A 17571-nucleotide genomic window follows, 5' to 3' on the forward strand; every position below is an offset into this window, starting at 1 on the left:
ACCAGTGCGCCACAATGCTGCCCACCATCTGGTCAGGCGGGCAGCATGACACTGGCATGGGAGCAGTGTCAGGGCAGGTACCATCTCAACATCACACTGCCCCCAAGCCGGCGCTTGCTGCTGGTCTGTTTGGGACCTAACTGATCTGGGTGTGATGTCTTAAATGGGAATAAAAGGTCTCAATTCAAGAATTTACTCTTTCTTATCAAAGCATTAAAGAAGTTTTAACGAATATGAAGCTGTTATTTTCCCCACCTTAAAGTCAAAGATAAAGAATTGCATTTGCTCATGGTGTAGTTAACTACATTTATTTCTTGTCTGACAGAATAAGAGTTTAGTTTTATTCTAAAATATGCAAGTGCTTAGTTTTCAGTTTTAAGTAATTGTCGGATGTACATCTTGGCTGTGTAAAGCACTAAAAGTACTAAAAGCCGTTCTTTCCTTTGCTAAGCAGATAAGTCTCCAGTGCTTTCTATTGTTTACCTGAGTTGGATGGGAATAACAAAAAATTAACTAGAGGAGTTACTGGGGAATTTCTAGTTATGTATGGTGCTGGAGGTTTTGTTTTTATTTTGTTAATTTGGATACTGATGAAATACTTAGGCTTTTGCAGGCTTTCAGTAAGTTTGTAAGCGTTTGCTAATGTAAAAGTAGAAAGGCCATGTTAATTGGGTAAGCTAATTAAGAAGGCAGAGGAGAGCAGGAGGAAACAAGTGCTAAATACGTAGGTGAACATTTTTGGCTCAGCAAATCTCAAAGTCCTTCTGTGAGTGTAGCAGGAGCCATATGCTTGGTTGTCAGCAGTCCCATCAGGGACTGGAGACGGCAGAATCCAGCCAGGGAAACAAAATGTCTGTACTTGAAGAAGGACAAAAGTAGCTAGTTATGTAGCATGTTGTGGCTGATTTACGAATGCTGCATTCTTTTTGCTGGTGGTATTTGCTGCTAGTTTGCAGCTGGCTGATAAACGAAAGAAGCAGCTCCTGGGCCAGCATACACCAATTGGAAAGTGAGACCTTTCTAGATCAAAAGTTTGAAACATTTTTATTCAGCTGCGTGGGACGACAAGCTTGAATGGATGCCTGGCTCTCTGGATTGGTGACTATCATTTGCTAATATTATTTTCTGGCAACTGTTTTTGAAAGGCATTTTTGTCTTTATTTATAGATTAGTACATAGCTTAGATTATTGCTTCTGTTTATACTGATTTTATCTGTGCAGAGCAAAGTAATATGGTTTGTCAGAAATAATGGGATGTGGTGGAGTTGTTAAGAAATCAGATCAGAAGAAAAATAATTTATGTGTTTTTTTTAAAGTTTTGACACAAAGCAACAAATTAGTTATTTTACTCCTGGAACCTATATTTGGTACCAGCTAAGAAAAATGTATTGTAATGGTTTAGTTGTGAAAATCCATTTCTATCTCATTAAAAGTGATAAGCTGTGCAAAAGGCATTGACTTACAGTATTTGAATAGCTTAGGTACTAATTGGTTTTCAGCTGTGCTTTGTCTGGCTCACCTGCGACTTTTTGGTTCATAGCCATGTTTTGCTACAAGGTAGGGTGTCCAGTAATTTGCCTACTGTCTTCAGTGATATAGTTATTGGATTTACTTCAATATTTTGCAGTTAGAGCTAGATGCCATAAGTTTGGCATGTGAAAAAAATGAAAATAATGAAATAGTTAATGAAATATTTTGTATGACATTATTGATTTGTTTAATAAGAGTTGTGGAATTGTAGGTAAAGATCAGGTCTTTATGAACCAAATACATACTTTCAAATGTGTATTCATTTTCTTTTAATTATTTGTAAATAGGTACGTTACAGGGTAATAGGATGCATGCAAAGTATATATTTATCTGTTCGTGCTACATGTTGATATGATCATATTACATTTTGCAGTCATGATGTTGTTTTCAGACTTCATATTCAGGGCTATTTACTATGTAGAACACTAACATTTAGCTTGGTTTTCACCTGCAATTAACTCTGGGGACTTAGGTAGAACATTCTATAAATCTTCATAATTGGTGTCATTTGCAATAATGAAGAAAACTTTCACTCTAAAAGGATTTTCTTTTATGTTTAGCTTGCACAGTTTAGACAAAGAAAAGCACATTCGGATGGCCAGCATGCTCCCAAGAAGCAGAAGAAAAAGAAGAAAGTATCAAACATTAAAGATGAAGAAATGGTACAAGAAACACTGGATATTGACCAGCTGCAAGGAGAAGATGCATCCACATATCGCTGTCAAAGAGGAGCAGCTGCTACTTCTGATTTTGCTATAATGCAAACTTTGCACGGTGGTGAAATGATCAAGCATGATCACACATATGCCACAGAAGTAAGTGTGTCTAACTTTGAATATATGTAATGTTTGTTACAATAGATTCATTATGTACAATTAAGACACTACCTCTCTCTCTTCCATTGATATACCCAATGTTCCCTTTTTATATAAAAAATTGCCATGTTTCTCAATAGCTGATGAAGGCCTTCTGTAATGCATATTTTTAAACAGTACAAATTGTGACATGTGAAATTTTGTGTTTTGCAGTGATTCTTGTATTTATATTACAGTGGGTCTTTGTCTTACATGGGGATCCGTTCTGGATCCCTCCGCGTAAGGCGAATTCTGCCTATGCTCAAGCCCCATTGGAAACAATGGGGCTCGTGCGTGGCGGCGCAGCGGCGCACAGGGTGCAACGGGCAGGCACGCCCATTCAATTGAATGGGACGCGCCGCCCCTTCTGCCCCCGCGTGCGCGCCCCGTGGCTTGAGCGCGTATGCTCAAGCCGCGTAAAGCGCGCCCGCGTATGACACAGGCGCGCTGTATTTATCTTATTATAATCATAGAATCATAGAATCGTAGAGTTGGAAGAGACCACTAGGGCCATCCAGTCCAACCCCCTGCCATGCAGGAAATCCAAATCAAAGCATCCCTGACAGATGGCCATCCAGCCTCTGTTTAAAGACCTCCAAGGAAGGAGACTCTATCACCTTCCGAGGAAGTGCATTCCACTGTCGAACAGCCCTTACTGTCAGGAAGTTCCTCCTAATGTTCAGGTGGAATCTCTTTTCCTGTAGCTTGCATCCATTGTTCCGGGTCCTGTTTTCTGGAGCAGCAGAAAACAAGCTTGCTCCCTCTTCAACATGACATCCTTTCAAATATTTAAACAGGGCTATCATATCGCCTCTTAACCTTCTTTTCTCCAGGCTAAACATCCCCAGCTCCCTAAGTCGTTCCTCATAGGGCATGGTTTCCAGACCCTTCACCATTTTTGTCGCCCTCCTTTGGACACGCTCCAGTTTCTCAATGTCCTTTTTGAATTGTGGCGCCCAGAACTGGACACAATATTCCAGGTGGGGCCTGACCAGAGCAGAATACAGTGGCACTATTACTTCTCTTGATCTAGACACTATACTTCTATTGATGCAGCCTAAAATAGCATTGGCCTTTTTAGCTGCCGCATCACACTGTTCACTCATGTTCAACTTGTGGTCTACTTGGACTCCTAGATCCCTTTCACACGTAGTTTCATTCAGCCAGGTGTCACCCATCCTATATCTGTGCATTTTATTTTTCCGCCCTAAGTGCAATACCTTACATTTCTCCGTGTTGAATTTCATTTTGTTAGCTTTGGCCCAGCTTTCTAGTCTATTCAGGTCATTTTGAATCTTGATCCTGTCCTCTGGGGTATTAGCTATTCCCCCTAATTTGGTGTCATCTGCAAATTTGATAAGTATGCTCCCAATTCTGTCATCCAGGTCATTGATAAAGATGTTGAATAGCACTGGGCCCAGGACAGAGCCCTGTGGGACCCCACTGGTCACTTCTCTCCAGGATGAAAAGGAGCCATTGTTGAGCACCCTTTGGGTTCGGCCGGTCAACCAATTACAGATCCATGTAACAGTTCCTTTGTCTAGCCCACATTTTACAAGCTTGTTTGCAAGAATGTCATGGGGAACCTTGTCAAAGGCCTTAGTGAAATCAAGATATACTATATCCACAGCATTCCCTTCATCTACCAAGCTGGTAATTTTATCAAAGAAAGAGATTAGGTTTGTCTGGCATGACTTGTTATTATTTAAATCTCATTTTTAAAGGAGGGAAATGAGTGGCCCATTAAGTGTTGGTAAATAAATAATCTGCATTTTGTTGGGTAGAAAGTTACATTAGCAAGTAAAAGTTTTCACAATTTTGAATGAATTGTACAGAATAGATTGTTGATCATAGATAGACCTATTCATAATTGGTTTTCTGAAACTGAAATTTTTACCATGCAGCTTTTTTATCAATGGTAGTTTAAAATGCTGTTTGACAAGGTCACTAGGTCGGCAGTTCAAGATCCAAGTGCTGCATGATTGAGTGAACTCCCATCACTAGTCCCAGCTTCTGCAAGCCTAGCAATTCAAAAGCATGTAAAAGTGCAAGTAGATAAATAGGCATCACTTTGGTGAGAAAGTAACAACATTCTGTGCAGTCATGCTGACCATATGACCATGGGGTCGTCTTTGACAGTGCTGGCTCTTCGGCTTAGTAATGGAGATGAGTACTGCCCCTGACAGTTGGACATGGCTTGACAACCTTGTCAAAGGGGAAAGCTTTATCTTTTGTAGTTACCACGTTCTTTTACATGTTTAGCTAAAAGGCAGTCACTTTACCAGGAATATAAACTGCCTACACCCAGGACTCTATAGATATACTTGTGTCAATATGTGAAAAGATGCTCATCCCATATTTATCTACCTAACTGAAAGTCACCTATCAACAATATAACGTAATGTAAAGAACTTGATAAGAAAAAGGCTTGTTAATATATTTGCTATATTAACATATTGTTAATATATTTAGGTCTTTCTGTAATGATCTTCAAAATATACGAAAGTTTCTGTCATGGAACATGAGTTGTGATGACACGCTGTTTCAGTTGACAGTCACTTAACACACTTTCTAATTATCTTTTGCGCTTTGTTTCTTCTATCTAGGAATTTGTTAAAACAATCAGATACATCACAGGAAATACTACTTTTGGAAAATAGTGTAAAATACATAGAAGGGGTTAAGATAAGAAATGTTGCCTAATGGCTCACTGAGATATACATCTACTTCATGCAGACATGATATTACTAAATGACTGTTCTGGAAAGCTGAGAATCCCGGCAGTCAAATAAATCCTACTACTTCATGTGTTACGAGGTGTAATTTTGCACTCTTTCATTTTTGTTCTGATTCTTCAGAACTTCTCTTCACTGCCAAACCCTGTAATCATACACTTAACATCCTCTGAGACACTATATATAGGAAAAGATAGTACAGGAAAGAGGTTTAAGTGTTCTCATCTGTCCGTATGAGCTGACTCCAAAGAACATTTCTGTGTAGTCATTTTGACATTAAGCAAATTCAAGTTCTTATGTTCTTGGAAAATAAGATACATGCAATAGATATTCTGTCATGAGATTTGGATTTGCAAATGGATATGAAGGTAGAGCATTTTGAGAAAAGGAATACTGCTCTGTATTTTGTGAATGTCTCACTTAACGGCAGGGCTAAGAAATATTGTTATGACTTTTTCACATTGCATATTAGTAGCATGTTGATACCACTTGTGTCATCAAACAGGATTCCGTAGGATTCAGCCATGTTAGCTAAAGTAGTATCAAACTGCTAAAATTGTCTAGTGTGAAAGAAACCTTTGTCTATTGAACAGTTTGAGCATTTTTAGTAGAACATCTGATGCTTTCTTCTTCTTCTTTGGTCATGGAGGAGGTGCAGTTTCAGAAACATAAGTTCTCAGGCACGCAAAATTAATTGTTGAAGTCTTTGAATCCTGACTTGGGGAGGAATAGTCTACTGCGAAAGGGCGGCTAGAAGCCACCCCTGTGAAAGCCAGATTGTGGCCATGGCAACTGCACACAGTGGCCCCAATCTGCCTTTTTGCCAGCCCAAAAAGAAGTGACAAAATGTTGCTCCTTTTTGTGCCAGCAAAAAGCCGTCTTTTCCCACCCAGCTGCAGCTTTACAGCACTCCGATGGCATGTGGCATCTGAACAGCGCTCCGCTGGAGCACCTGGAATCTGATGGGTAGCTAGGGCATCAGGATGGATGGGTGTCATGCATACACCACGTCTCCAAGCCAGCTAGAAGCTGGCTTTTCATGCTGGTCTGTACCAGCCCTAATATGGATGAGTCCAGTGTGACTGAAAATGCTGAATTTATCACCACCTTGTACTTGCTTCATTAATTATTTAAGACTAGCGCCTAAATACATTAAAGGCACCAGAACCTATTTGATCTTAGAAGCCAAACAGGGTCAACCCTGGTTAGTACTTGAATAGAAGACCACCAATGAATACCAGATGCTGGAAGCTATATTTCAGAGGAAGCAACTGACAAAACCACCTCTGAGTATTCCTTGCCTAAGAAAATCAGAAAATACAGTAAATCTAATTTTTTCTTCAACATTCTTCCCCTCAATATTGTGTAGATTGTCCTTGATGTTTTCACTCTATGACAGTAATTTCGTGTTTACAAGCTGGTTGTAAAACTGTCCTATTAGGTTACATTTTAATGTTACACTTGGGAAGCCAGTTTTGTGTTAAAGAAGGGATACATCACATATTGCATTTTAGGTATGGGTACACACTTCACCCTAAAAATACAGAGTGTGAATGTAATAAGCAGATATCATTCAGACACATTTAGAGTTGTAATTGATTGATGTCTCTATGAATTTCCATGTGGTAGCCATGAATTATTTTGTGTTTATTATTTATCCTCCCCTCCCCTAAAGATCCAGATTTGGTGGGAATTCGAAGAAACACTTACTTCTATCTCTCCTTTCTCCCACTGTGGGATTCAAGGGGGGTTACAATATATTTAAAAAGACAGAGCTAAAATATTGATTACAAAAGTTAAAAAATAATTAATACTACTAACATTAAAACACAGCTAAAAAAACAGCATAGTTAAACATAGAGGTCCTGGACTAGAGGAGCAAACAACAGTTTTGTCAGTTGCACCAAGGAGCAGGTGGATTCTTCAGGTTCCTTCAGGAGCTTTGGACATGGATGCAAGAGAGATTACACAATTTTGTATATTTTTAGGGGATCTGGGCATCTCTTGTTTGACAAGTAGATTTATAGAGGTCCATTGTTTAGTGTACACTCTCAAGGCCAGCCCAGTTTTGCATTTGTTTAATTTGTGAGAATGCACCAATACACAGAAATATAATTGTAAAAGTAAAGGCATCTTTCTAATATATGTCTTCACAAATTGATGAAATGTGTTGGTGATGGAAATGGAGAAAGAAACACAATGGGCTGGGTGGGAAATAAATTTAGGACAAGCTTTTATTTTGTTTTTTGCTAGATTAATCAAGAGCTTGATTAACTTGGTGAAACTAGGATAGTAGGAAGAATAGGTGATAGATACTTTGTTTTAGTTATAAAAAGATTGGAAACTATAAAGGCCATGTAGTATGTACATTTTATGCCTCAGTTAAGTAGATGGGGAAAAAGTATTGAATAATAAAGTTTTTCTTGAGTAAATCACTATTCATTAGCCAGCAATGCAGTGAAGTGGCACACTTCTAGCATATAAACCATTCATGCATCATCTAGAAAAAATATATGTTTAAAAATACATTTAACATCATATTCTTTGAAATGTATTCCATTTGACAGAAGGTTCCTTGACATTTTAAAACTTGAGTTTTAATATCCTTTCAACAAAGAATATGGCTAACCTGTTACTCTACTATGCTTTTAGTCAAAAGAATAGAGAAGACTTGTTAGTTGAAAATATATGACTTGTAAAGCAGGCTTTTTGCACTATTTGCTGTTTCACATTTTATCCTCTTTGATACAGTTATTGGTATATTTATTGTATAGAAATGTACACATTGTTGCACAGTTATAAGTGATTACTGGCAGAATTACAAAGGATTTTATTCATTTTAATTATATAATTATCACTTAACTTATCCAGAAGGATCTTCTTTTCCTATTAGCATTTTGCTGTTAACTCTAAACACCATCAAGCTTCACAATTTAGAGATTGCTGACCAACTAAGTGCTGAAACCATAATGAAAAAATTTTAATGTCAGAAATTAGTTATCCTTTGAAAGCAGATTCCAATACACTAATCACAAATTGCTTTTAAAACTCAGTTTCAAGAACAGTTGGACATCTAGTAGACCAAAAACAAGTATTAAAGATACACACATTTAAGGGTGCAGAGCCATAGTTCCAAACTAATGTACTGTACAGATTTCCTTAAATCATGCACAATGACATACAGTGGTGCCTTGGGTTACGAAAGTAATTCGTTCCGCGGCCGCTTTCGTAACCCGAAAAGCCTTCGTAAGCCGAATTGCCATAGGCGCTAATGGGGAAAAGCCGCGTTTCGTGTGAAAAAGCCGAAAAAAGCACCAAAAATTTTCTTCGTAACCCGAAAAAACATTCGTAACCCGGAACAATGATTTCCAATGGGATTTTTTCGTATCCCGAAAATTTCGTAACCTGGGTATTTCGTATCCCGAGGTACCACTGTACTCAGATCTTTGAATTTCTCCCTGTATGTGCATATAATGGAAGAAATTTAATTCCATCTCTTTGGCTAGAATTTTAATTTTCAGTGATATTTATTAACAGAACAAAAAAAAAACCATTTACAGCAGAATACTGAAGTTCTTGTTTTCTTAAAGAAGACTTGGCGAACACTGTAGAAATAATGCAGTTTGACACCACTTAAGTATTATAGCTCCATCCTATGGAATCCTGTGATTTGTAGTTTTACGAGGTCTTTAGCCTTTTCTGCCAAAGAGTGCTTGCTGGTGATTCACAAAACTACAAATCCCAGGATTCCATAAGATGGAGCCATGATAGTTAAAGCTGTGTCAGACTGTATTAATTCTGCAGTGTGGCAGCAGCTTAGATCTAAAATCAATTGCTAGTCTCCATTAAAGTAGACCCATTGAATCAATTGCTGAATGGTAAATCAACACATAGGTAGTTTCCATTAATAAATCTAATCTATCTAGGACTAGCAATTAGAGTTAGGTCTTGAAATGTATAATGTTGTTTTCCATGGCATCTCATAGTTGGGTTCTGTGCCTGAGAGAAACAACTCTATAACTTTCCAGGTTGGGTGACTGCAGGCTTTTTGTTGATTCCACCAACAAGATCCAAAAAAGCATACATTACAATGTAAAATGAAAGAACAGGATACTTTTGAGCATATTTGAAGTTTAGGAATTTGCCTTTAATACTGGAACTGGTGCTGAATTCAGTCCTTTGATGCTAAAAATCCATTCCTGGTTATCCCATGCTTGCTTCATTTCAGTCACCATTTTTAATAATAAAGACCATTTTGTTTTTAAAACCCTTGCTAATTTAATGCAATTTGCCCACAAATCTATCATCAATTTTAAGCATGTAAAGCTAAAATCATACACATACATTCATACACACTGTGCACCACTTGATACTTACAACCCTTACTCAAAGATATTAATGAACAAGTAAAAAATACTGGTGGTCTTCAAATTTGAAATGCTTACTGTAACACATATTGATTTTTTTTACGATTCCTATTAATTCTAAACAGTCTTTCAATTAATGAATGATACATACCATTTAATGCCTCATGGTGGTCTTTTCCCTCCCTCAGCTGAACTACTGTAGAGTAAAATGGAAGGAAGGAAGGCTTGGGGTGGTGTAGGTGGTGGGAATTGTTGTTCTGTTTGCACAATATGAAATACTTTGGTAATAATGTAAAGAATGTGCTTTGATTATTTGAACTGTATATCTTTATTTTTGTCATTTTATTTTTGTCCTCTTTTAGCTAGAAAGTGAGATTTCCACAACCGCAGATGATTATAGTTCAGAGGTAAGAGGAAAACTGATACTTATAGCCTGCATATGGAAATGTATTGGTTTTTATGGACTTTTCACTTTGTTCAGTGGGTTTGATATTGCTTATTTTTATTACAACCTTGCAAAGCGAGGATAATGCTGTAAAATGCAGCCTAAATTAATAAAGTGAATAAAATCAGAGGAAATTTTACATAATTTCTTTAAAAATGTATAAATTCATTTAAAATTAATATATTGATCTAAGGTTTAAATTAAAGCTCTTCATCTAAGATCCACTAAAATTTGTACATATCAAATATGATTAACATAGGCTGCATCTACCTGTGGCAAGCATCAGCTGGAAATACCAATATACCATTGTTGAAAGAGATTTTGTTTTGTTTCTATTGTGGCTATAGCCTAGCTATAGATCACTTCCATATATCTAATTCCAGTAGAATGCAACTTTCATATGTTATAGTAAAAGCTCAGTATGATTTTTAAAATCTGACAATTCTAATAGTTAAACCATGCTCATAAATGTGTCGAGACAAATTCTGTTTATTTAAGGAAGCTTTGTATCATAACAGTGATTGCTGCTGTTCACTTACTCATTTCTTCCACAGCTACCTCAAGTGTTAAAGTTTTGCAGTGAATGCTAGAGGATTAAGCTTTACTGCTGTACTTGTCTTTTTTACTACTCTGTGTAGATATGTCACTCTATTTGTCTTTTTACAACATCCAGATATGGGATTGGCATTAAATTGATGGCAGTGCCTTCACATACATAATGCATAATCAACTATTATGTGTCTATAAATAATGTAGTCCTTCAAATTACACTAAACCGTCTTTCTGGAAGGCATGCAATGATACTGGGGGGAATAACACCAAGTAATGGTGAAAAGTATCCTCCTAGTTGTCTCAAATCAGTGATTTATACTATCAGCGAAGTTCCATTGTTGTGGGGGGGAGATCCAGAAATGTTCTCTAACCGAAGACAGACAAAAGAGAAAAAACAAACAGTTTTATTTCCAATATTAACTGCTTGTGAGAACTGAGACAGAGATCTTCATGTCTCAAGGAATTTGTTCATGTTTATTTGGTCTAAGGGAGGAGGAACGCAAACCTTGAATTAATGCATCAATAGAATTTTATTTTAAGTAATTATATTAGTTGTAAGGCAGCTGGTGAAATTTATGGAATTTATTTACCACATGAGATAATCTAGAACTGTAGTTACTGCTGAATGGTTAATAATGTTGAATAATGAAGTTTAAAAAGAAAGTGATATTGTTAATATTGACTACAGTAAATATTTTAGGCACTATTGGTAGTAGAAAGCTTTTTAAGTTCTAAAATGATTGAAAATGGCAGAAGTGTAAACCAGGGCTCATGCTTATCACCAACTAACTCATGAAATAATGAGGCAGATTTGTAGGTTTCTGAGGTGGAAATATTTGAGCGATTATTTCTAGCAAGTAAGATTATTACACTATTTTTGTTCTAATATCAAAAGTTTCAAGGAAACAGTAATTGTTTAAAACTGTGATAAAATTCCACAATCTTCAGTGATTTGAAACATGTTTTTCAATAACCTTATATTGGTCTAAAACACATTGCAGAAATAATCCAGTTTGAGACCATTTTAACTGCCCTGGATCAATGCTAGGCAATTCTGGGAATTGTAGTTTTGTGAGACATTTAGCATTCTCAGTCAGAGAGCTCAAGTGCCACAATAAACTACAATTCCCAGGATTCCCTAGCACTGAGCCACAACAGTTAAAGTGGCCTCAAACTGGATTATTTCTGCTGTTTGTTTTGGACCATTAAATCAAATTGTAGTGCCGACCTCTTGTGCAATAGGTGTTAATGTACGTCATATATTGATTTATTTTTGCCTTGCGTGTACATGTATATTCAACCTTGAGTATGCTAAGGTAATATAAAAGAAGCTGTTTCAAATGCATTTACTTTAAATTATATAAACACTGGGCTGCATCTATAAAAGTATGCAGCTGTGTACTGAAAATTAAAATGACAGTCCATATTATGTGTAATGACTAAGCTTAGCTTAAGAATTGAGAGAGAAATGTTGAATCTCTGGTATCCAAACTGAAGTTTAGGAACGCTTGTAGTGAGAGTTAACACATTCAGTGGTATCAGGAACACTTAGAGTGTTCTACAGTGCTTTTGCTTATGAGTCAGAAATGCCTCTCCCAGTGGCAGTCCTTTGTATTTTCTTACACTGCTTGATGCTGTGAGTGTGTCTTTGAGGATATGGGAGGGCTTGCTCCTCAAAAGGACAAACTTAAAAACTCCTGCAGCATCCACTCATACTAGTCTGGATCATGACTGTAAGACTGAACAAAACTAGGACAGGAAGGGGAGAAAGTGCAGAGGAAAACAGAGAAATTGTAAAATCACTTATATGTTATGCCTTGAATATTTTCTGAAGAATTGGCATCTTCACAGATTTCCAAGACCACTTTGATCATAACTAAAAGCAGTCATATTTTTTCAGTAGCATAACAAATAGCTTATATAATTTTCATTTACTTTGCATTGCAAAGTGAAAATGCTAAGTATAAAATTGTTACTTAAATACATTGGTCCAAAACACACTGTAGAAATAATCCAGTTTGAGACCATGTGCCCCTGCACACCACCCCCTGTCCTTCAGTTGGGGTGGGAGTCACCCATAATCACAGGGAATCACCGCCACGTGCCCCAACAACCCAATGGGGACCATGCCCTGGCTGGGACCATAGCCCCTGACAAACACCACATTGCCTGCCCACCCCCGTGCTGGCTCCCAGCTGCCCAGGTCCCCTCATTATGTTTCCTGAGCCCACCCTCCCCATGCCTACCCCCCTCTGTCACACCTGTGCCTACCCAGGCTGGAATCCGCCGCCCAGGCCCTCAATGCCTTCACAGGTGTCTGGCCTGCCCACTCTCATGCCCACCCCCCACCTCCCCATGGTTACTTCCCAGTTTCATATAAGCAGGAAAGAATGATCTCTGTCCAGATTGCTGTGGGAGAAAAATGCTTGTAGCCATTTCTCTTTCTTTAGGGAGAAGCGGTAACAAGAAGGCTGTCTAATCCCCCTCAGTAAGGAAAAAGGATTGCTGGAGGTGACAGTTTGCATGTGAACGCACACTTCAGTGTGGGTCCCCTGAATCTACACCACATATAGATCTCCAGGCCAAAAACACTGTGCACTAGGGGGGAGATGCAAAAGATGGCACTTACACATTCACTAGCAGAAGAATTTGCACACTATTACAAGCCATGCAAACGCAAATGAAGTCACAATGAGTTCAAAGTATTAGATTTGTTCAAGCATGAGAACAGGCTTTCAATAAGTGAATAGATACTTTGTGCTGGCAGATAGCCATTATTAAATACAGTCTACTATTTTTTAGTTGTATATACTTAAAGTCTTTAATATATGGGTCTATTCAGCCATACAGTCTTTTAAGCAGATTGGTCCTGCATAGCAAATAGTTCTGTAAACCTAATCTGTAGATATGAAATCCCTCAATTATACAGATGTTTTATTCAAAATTACCCTTCCTTTAGACTTATGTATGGAGAAATATGCTATGGAACATGGAAGTGTTACTGCTATATCTCACTGCCCAAACAACTTTTTATGATCAGACTGACAGAAGCATTTGTCAGCATAAATGAAAGAAAAAGTTAAAAGTAATTAAACGAAACTAGGAATTGAGGCATGAGCCAGTGTGATGTAGTGGTTTGAGTGCTGGACTACAACTCTAGAGACTAGGGTGTGATTCCCCACTTGGCAATGAAATTCACTGGGTGACCTTGGGCAAGTCACATGCTCTCAGCCTCAGGGGAAGGCAATGGCAAACCTTCTCTGAACAAGTCCTGCCAAGAAAACTCCATGATAGGGTTGACTTGGTATTGTCATAAGTCAGAAATGACTTGAAGGCACACAACACACACAGAAATTCAGGCCACAGAACTGTGCACATGTAGCTGGGAGTAAGACCCATTGTTTTATTAAATCAATGGAACTTCTAAGTAATGATACACAAAAATTACATTGCACTGTAAACCATAATGCATTTAAAATTATTTTTGTACAGGTAAATGGTTGCAGTGTTTTGACAAGAACAGATGCTTCCACAGATTTTATTAGGGTATAGTATTTAAAATTAAATTGTGTCAGTCTACTAAAACACTAAATGATTTGCACTGGAAAATGCATTAGGACTGCTAACAACAATAATTGTTTTGCTTGTATGCCTTAAACATTTACTAGCTTATGCAGACTGTACGTATATGCTACTGCTTCTTTTATAAGATTTGGAAAATAAAATTCAGTTTGAAATTGAATTTGGAATAGTAATCTGTTGTATCTGCTCTTACTGAGCAAATTATACTAATAAAGCAGGTTTCCATAGCAATATGTACTAAGAACTATCTCAACTGAGGAGCATGGAATGTTTTAAGTATCTTTGCCTTGAACAACCCTTATACAATGCTGAGCTGCTAAGGAAATTGGATTGGTTTAGGAAGAAGAATTTGGATTTGGAGAGAATTATTCTGAGCATGGAATGCAGCATTCTTTGACACAACTGGAGATCATGGAAAATGAATTGGCTGGAAAAGAACAAGAGATCGAAGAGCTAAACAAAGAGCTAGAAGAATTGAGGGCAGCATATGGTACAGAAGGATTGCAACAGGTATAATTACCTTATGTTGCTTTCTGCATGCATTGTAGTTGCACATACAGTCCTTCATTATTGCTTGGCATGGTTAAGACACAGAAATTATGAGAAAATGTTTTTCATTTAAGTTAGGTTTGTCATCTTCATCATCATTTTGTTTTACAAAAAGCATCCTGTTTCTCTAGTATTTTCCGATCTTCTGTTTCCATTTTAATACTTAGGAGTTTTATCTTGGGTTCTGTGAATGACAGCAAAAATAGCACTTATCTTCCATTGAAGATGCCAGTATTTTTTTTAAAGAGTAAAGTCTATTTTCCATTCAGGTAAATGGACAATGAAAAACTAGCACTTATTTCCCATTATCACTTAAGAAGCAGCTTAATATGCCAGGTGGGCTACTAAGGGGTGAACAAGATTGCCCCGAAGGGTCGGCTTCATGCTGTCCCTGCCGAAGCCGGATTGGGGACGTGGCAACTTCACACCACGCCTCAATCCACCTTTTTGCCAGCCAAAAAAGGAGCAGCAGAGATCCACTCCTTTTTAAGCCAGCAAAAAGCTGGCTTTTCCTGCCCCACCTAGACGAACGTCGGCTTTACAGTGCCCTGGCGGTGTGTAACTGCTGCATCACCAGAGCGCCCAGAGGCTGGCCCATCTCTGGGCAGTTGGGTGGATTCCAGGTGGCTTGGGGTGGGGCGTATGTCGTCTAAATGCCATGCCCCCAAGCCAGCGTTTGGAACCAGTCTGTTTCACCCCCTAAAATAATGAAATTATTCCTGTTTTTAAGCAAAGAGAATGCCAGAATTATGTCTACAAAATAGTATTAAATTTTGTTTGTGTAATGTGTACATCAAGATGGCCAACAGCAGATATGCCTTTAATACACATTGGTTTCTCGCTCATCCCTCCCACAGATGGAAGTGGTACAGGGTGGCTTACTGGTTTGCCCAATCAGTCCTTCAGAAAAGGTCCCAGCTTTCTTGCATTTCTAAACTTTTAGTTCAGCAACCATGCTGAATTGAGTTTTCAAGATGATGCACTTTTAAAGACACTGGATACATGCATTCTGGATTGTAATTTTTACCTGTGTGCAAGAAATTTGGCCCCGTGAACTAGCAGCCAAAAAGATGGCAGAATAAATTGTTCTCATTGGCAGGTTACATACCGCCATTTGGGACGTCCCCAGGACGTCCCAGTTTAAAAAAGGGGTGTCTCTTTTAGACGCCCCTACTCCTGTTATGGACGCTGTCCGTAACAAATGGCGGCGGCCGTTCCACACGGCGGCCGCCATCTTGACGTAGTGGACGCTGTGCGTCCGCACGTCATGCGGCGCTTATGACGTCGCGAGAGCGCCATTGGCACCTCGCGGCGTCATAACCATGCCGCAGGAAGAAGCTCCATTTTGGGGCTTCCTTTTTGCTCCGCAAGGGAGTCACGCGGTTTGGCTGCTGCGACTCCCTTGTGGAGCAAACAGCAGCGCTGGCAGACCGCCGCAAAGCGGCGGTCTGTAATGCTCCACAGAATCCCATGTTGGGTGAAACGTGGGATTATAGATTAAATAAAATGACTAAATAAATACATGCATAAATAAATAATTTGGAAACCAAAAAATATCAGGTGGTGGATCTCAACACATTCTAACAAAAATGATTTATGTTTGTTTATTTTCAAATTCTCTCTGTGATTTAATTATTATGCATAATGTGTTCTGTGGATGACATCTTTACCAGAGACAGTAATCACTACTTGTTCCAGTGCTTTAGAGTTTCTGGTTTTGTGCACTCCCATTACATTAAAGCAAGGAAGTGTTCCAAGGTCTGCCTCAGCAAAACCACTGTGGGGCCAAAGTGTCAATTACTGTATTTGAATAGGTAATAATAACTATAACCAACTACAGTTGCTTATTACATTTGATTGAAGCAATTGTACTTAGTGCTATATATTCTTCCTCTAAATTTGGATTATTCTGATGGACAAAAGTTTACAAAAGCTATTGCATATTTTTTGTTTGATTCCATAATCATGTCCTTTAGCAAATCTCTGAAAGAAGAGATTTATGGACAGGAAAATGTCTAATGCTCTAATGCAAAGTCATTTCCAGTAAGTAGGGGGAAAGCACCTTTTCAAAATGAACTGTGTCACTGTGTCAGTTATTAGTAATAGATGCCACTTACAGACTCTACAAGCTTGAACAAGTTTTGGTTTTTTTTAGATCTAACTATAATATCATTATAGCTCGGGCTTTCCTCAGCTAGTGATCTCCTGATGTGTTGGGCATACAGAGTTTGTAGTCCAGCACATTTGGTGGAAGGCAAATCGGGGAATGCTTGTAACATGCTTGCTTATCAGTGAGAAAGCTTTGTCTGGATTTTGAAAAACTGTTGTTTTAATGTTGAACCTCTAGTTTAATTTCTTTGGGTTGGACCAGTAGTTGCATTTACTAGGGCTTTGCACTGCACGGTTTATAAATACCCAGTAAATAGTTTCAGTACTTTCCTCATGTCCATCTTTTGTCATGTCTGGTTTTTCAGATGTTTGTCTTCTGTTCTGTATATTATTTAGGTATTTTCTGTTTGTGTTTAGCTTTCAGTACAGTATTTAGAAAAACCGAACTGCTGTGTAGTTTTAATAAAGTAATCTTGTATACCAGAATAAAAAAGCTACAGTGTGAGGACAAACGATTGTTTGCTGTGATGCTTAGTAAGGTTTGTATGTGATTTAGAAGTTTAGCGCACAGCTAAATAATCTGTTTTACCTTGCCCCCTTCAGCGATGCGGCCGGATATTATCATATGTATTTTGCCGCCAATGCCACCTCCTGCCTTAAACCTGCCTAAATCCTGGCTAGAATCTGAGCTCAGCTGGCTGATTTGCAAATCCAGGAAGCTTCCGACTTTGCAAATCAGCTGGCTGAACATAGCTAGGAGCCAGTTTTTAGGCGGGAAGCAGCATTGACAGCAAAATGCATATGATAATATCCGGCTGCATCCCAGAAGAGGATTCAAACCAGGAAAG

General features: G+C 38.3%; 1 protein-coding gene across 3 annotated transcripts in view; it reads left to right on the plus strand.

Annotated features, from left to right (window-relative positions):
- LOC121932638 (A-kinase anchor protein 9-like) overlaps window positions 1–14944 on the plus strand; it is a 34571-nt gene extending 19627 nt beyond the window's left edge. The window contains exons 1-5 of one of the 3 annotated variants that reach the window (XM_042471487.1): window positions 896–1098; window positions 2091–2345; window positions 9849–9893; window positions 13976–14029; window positions 14405–14944. In XM_042471487.1, the coding sequence (XP_042327421.1) occupies window positions 1075–1098; window positions 2091–2345; window positions 9849–9893; window positions 13976–14029; window positions 14405–14581 (555 nt within the window). In that variant the 5' untranslated portion in view covers window positions 896–1074 and the 3' untranslated portion in view covers window positions 14582–14944. Of the gene's footprint in view, window positions 1–895; window positions 1099–2090; window positions 2346–9848; window positions 9894–13975; window positions 14030–14404 lie in introns of those variants that run through there. The other 2 variants (XM_042471485.1, XM_042471488.1) reach the window with 2 other exon arrangements.
- The last annotated feature ends 2627 nt before the right edge of the window (window positions 14945–17571 follow it).

This window comes from Sceloporus undulatus, chromosome 6 (genome assembly GCF_019175285.1).
Source record: "Sceloporus undulatus isolate JIND9_A2432 ecotype Alabama chromosome 6, SceUnd_v1.1, whole genome shotgun sequence".
NCBI classification, from domain to species: domain Eukaryota; kingdom Metazoa; phylum Chordata; class Lepidosauria; order Squamata; family Phrynosomatidae; genus Sceloporus; species Sceloporus undulatus.